This window comes from Gastrolobium bilobum, unplaced genomic scaffold (genome assembly GCF_033153095.1).
Source record: "Gastrolobium bilobum isolate Gb01-03AN ecotype WA unplaced genomic scaffold, APGP_CSIRO_Gbil_v1 utg2732, whole genome shotgun sequence".
In the NCBI taxonomy this organism is placed as follows: Eukaryota; Viridiplantae; Streptophyta; class Magnoliopsida; order Fabales; family Fabaceae; genus Gastrolobium; species Gastrolobium bilobum.
Window position 1 is genome coordinate 187,895 of NW_026897530.1, and position 3,838 is coordinate 191,732.

Consider the following 3,838-nt stretch of genomic DNA (forward strand, 5'->3'; position numbering starts at 1 on the left):
GTATGTCATGTTGAAATGAATATCTGATTTTCAATTTTTATTTTATGCATATGCAACTTTTTCTAAATCTGCGGCAGATTCAGTTTGCACAAGTCGGAGACCAAAAGTCTTCTCAGTTTTTCCATTATTAAATGAGATTTGCATCTATCATGTCACATGACATAATTTTTTTTCTACATATACAATATTTTGTGAGGCCCTCTATTTTTAAAGCAAAAAAAATAAAATAAAAAATTAAGGCACGCAAAACGAATCTCTATAATATTACACAATCATTTTTCTTACATCATAACTCTTATAAAATCCTTATTAAATAGGTTTAACATTTTTTTTCCCTGCATAATGTGAGTGTGGCAGTAAAAAAAATTGTGTAGTAAAAATATAAATATTTTCCCCTTATTAAATATAAGGAATTTGGTAGGGTAAAAGCAAAACCAGATTTTCTTTTATTAAAAATTAATGTCATAAAAAGTAATAAATATATTAAAATAGATTGCAATGTAAATAATCAGAAGATGCACTATGTGGCATAATCAGTTTCACATGGATTACAAGTCAACAACTACGCACCATGGATTACAAGTCAACAACTACGCACCCAATCTCTTCTGCTGAACTGGTTCTCGTACATTCCATTAACCTTTTAGGTCAATTTCTCTCACGTAGTCAAAATTTTATTTATTTTTTATTTATGACAAGTATGTAAGATTTAAACTTAAGTTTATTTGATAATTATTAAATAATTTGTAATTTAATATTTTAATTATAAATTCCCATTAAAATGTATATCATTTAAGAATTAGGCTATAATCTTGATACAAATTTTGATTCATGGAGCATCTCTATGTATTAAAAAATAAAACCATCAAAATTGTTTTTGCTTCTTATATTATTAATTTAGGGATTTATAAGTAGGGGTGTTCATCAACCGATCCAAACCGATTCAAACCGCGGTGACCGAACCGAAAAACCGGTAACCGAATAAACCGAAAATCGAAAAATCGAAAACCGAAAAAAAATCGCAAATTTTAATTGGATTGGATCGGTTTTCGGATGGTAGAGCTTCATATCTCATTACAAAATTTTATCTGTGTAGAGCTTCATATCTCATTATCCCAAAAAAATACTATATTATTGTTTACTGATGTTTTTGTATTTCAAAAAAAATAAAATTTACAAAGCCAATATATACAAAAGATATTATTTGCACAATAATCATGAAACTAATTTAGGATTTTCAAAAAACCGAAAACCGATCCAATCCAAACCGAAAAAAATTGGATTGGATCGGATCGGATTTGAAAAAAAATTCAAACCGAATGGATGATTACATGATCAAAGCGAAAGGATTGGATCAGATTATTTTTACTTCCAAAACCGATCCAATTCAAACCGGGTACACCCCTATTTATAAGTCTCCTGTTGCGCAGGAAATTTGGTATCCTTCCAATAGACTCTTCAAATTCCCATTAAGTTATTCCAAGCAATGTTTGTAGCTGTCAAACAAATAACAATCCTCTGCCTCTCTCATTCCCATTGTTTCACTAGATAGAGAGATCAGTAAAGGTCAATGTTCAACAGTCAAAACTCTTGAAAAGGAAAAAAAAATGGGAGTTTCTTGTTAGTTAACACCACAGACTTTTGCAACCACAACAGGAGAAAAATACTAAAAGAAAAAAACCCATAGACTTTGGCTATACAGAGCCAATACCACCAACCATCCAAAGTCATAAACCCATATAACCAAGGAAAACCAAAACAAAATATTTTTCTTCTTTTTCTGTTTCAAACACTCAAGACCCCAAACAACATATAACTAAACCCCCTCATTTCTTCCATAACAAAACACCCTTTCTTCTCTAACACACACACACACACACACACAAAAAGGGAAAGAAAGCCATGGGTTACTTTGATGATGATCACAACAATGACTCATTTGGTTCAGACCAGAGAGATTTTAACAGAAGGATCTTGATCATGGCTATAGTTTCCTTATCAGTAGTGTTAGTTTTGGTCTTTGCACTTCACCTCTATGCTAGGTGTATCTTTAGACGCCAAGCTCGCAGCAGAGCCATTTACCAACTAAGCCTCACCGTGGCTCATGCTCATAACCAATCAATTGAACCACCCAACACAGGGCTTGACCCTGCCCTCATCACTTCTCTTCCCATGTTCATCTTCAAACGAAAGAAACCTCAACAAGAAGAAGAACCCCATCATCATCATAATGATGCCTCTGTTATAGAATGTGCCGTGTGCTTAAGTGCTCTAGAGGATGAAGAAATGGTGAGGTTGCTTCCAAATTGTAAACACACTTTCCATGTTGGTTGCATAGATACATGGCTAGCTTCACACTCCACGTGTCCCATTTGTCGAACCAAGGCTGAACCAAGGCTTGAACCGCAGCCACGTGAGGGTCCTACTAATTTGCCTCTCATGTTTGAACCGATAGAAGGAACTTCAGATGGTACTAATAACATTGTTTCTGGGTCACCCAAAATCAATGGTTCAAATTCACGGTTGAGTTCATTCAGAAGGATTCTTAGTAGGGAAAGATCATCAAGAAGAATCCAACCTTTTAGCCATGGTGATGATGTTGATCAAGATTTAGAGACGCAGTAATGTGATTATTGATTGATGAGGTACCCCTATATGGTTTTTTACCATTATTGTTAAATTTCTCATTATACAGATTGATACACAATAGAAATTTTACCGAAAGTGATGATGTTATATTTTGAAATATTTTTTGTACAATGTTAGTCAAATATGAGATTATTTTGTATTGAATTTGATTGATCACATTACTATTATACTTTCCTGAACGGGTTTGGTGTTTGGTAACCTAAAGTTAAGGTCATAATGACCCGCTAGTTATATAATTTTAGCAGATTAGGTGATTGCTCCATGTGAACTTAGCAAATATTAACTGATCAATTTTTTTTTCTTTTATGGTTTGTCTTGTTTGATGGGGGTTTAAGAAATAAGAATCAAGATCCTGATATTTCGGATTCATGTTGACTTTGATCCTATTAAAATTAATGCATTAACAAGAAGCCGAATCTCTGATTCATGATTTAGTTTCACTGATTGTTGTCACACACAATAAAATACTACATGCTCAAATTTCCGAGATTTTACCGTTTAGTATATATATGTATATATATATATATATATATATATAGAGAGAGAGAGAGAGAGAGAGAGAGAGAGAGAGAGAGAGAGAGAGAGAGAGAGAGAGAGAGAGAGAGAGAGAGAGAGAGACATTGATGTTGTATGAACGAAACATAGACTGTCTGCGTAAATATGAAATAAATATTAGACTTAAATTAGTTTTTAGTTCACATAAACGCTATATATTTTTTTAATTTTAATTCTTATAAACTAAGAATTTTGCGCCATATATGTGATTGATCTTTGGGTGGATGTGATAAATGTTAATGTGGCAAATTGATTATTAAATCAAGTTTGCCACTTGTACTAGAAGCTTGACGTGGTAGATCAATAAAAATTGAAGAGCTTAGTTACCTCTATAACATGTGTCATCCGCTTCAAATTTTTCCTTCCTTTATTATTATTTTTAAGATATTAACAACATATTTTTTCATATTTAACACATTAGCAGATAATACTTTCATCTTAACGGCAGTAAAACAAGCAGGGATACAAAGTTAAAAATTTTAGTTTATAGAACTAAAAAGAAAAAACTGTTATATTTGTAAAATTAAAAGTACATTTAAGATTAACTCTCGTAGTTTAAAAAAATATAAAATTTTAAGTAATATAAGAAGAAACGTGATGTCATATTCAAAGCTCATACCTAAAAAGAGAAAAC

At 32.0% G+C, this 3,838-nt stretch overlaps 1 protein-coding gene across 1 annotated transcript; it reads left to right on the forward strand.

Moving 5' to 3' along the window:
• Window positions 1-1,855: 1,855 nt before the first annotated feature.
• On the forward strand, window positions 1,856-2,714 carry LOC133307743 (RING-H2 finger protein ATL40-like). Its single transcript, XM_061508296.1, has one exon. It carries the CDS (start codon window positions 1,903-1,905, stop codon window positions 2,623-2,625), a length of 723 nt encoding a protein of 240 aa, XP_061364280.1. The 5' UTR covers window positions 1,856-1,902; the 3' UTR covers window positions 2,626-2,714.
• Window positions 2,715-3,838: the final 1,124 nt, after the last annotated feature.

What these genes read in the sequence shown, in the direction of transcription:
- LOC133307743 (XM_061508296.1), top strand. Translation starts at nt 1,903, where the DNA reads ATGGGTTACTTTGATGATGATCACAACAATGACTCATTTGGTTCAGAC.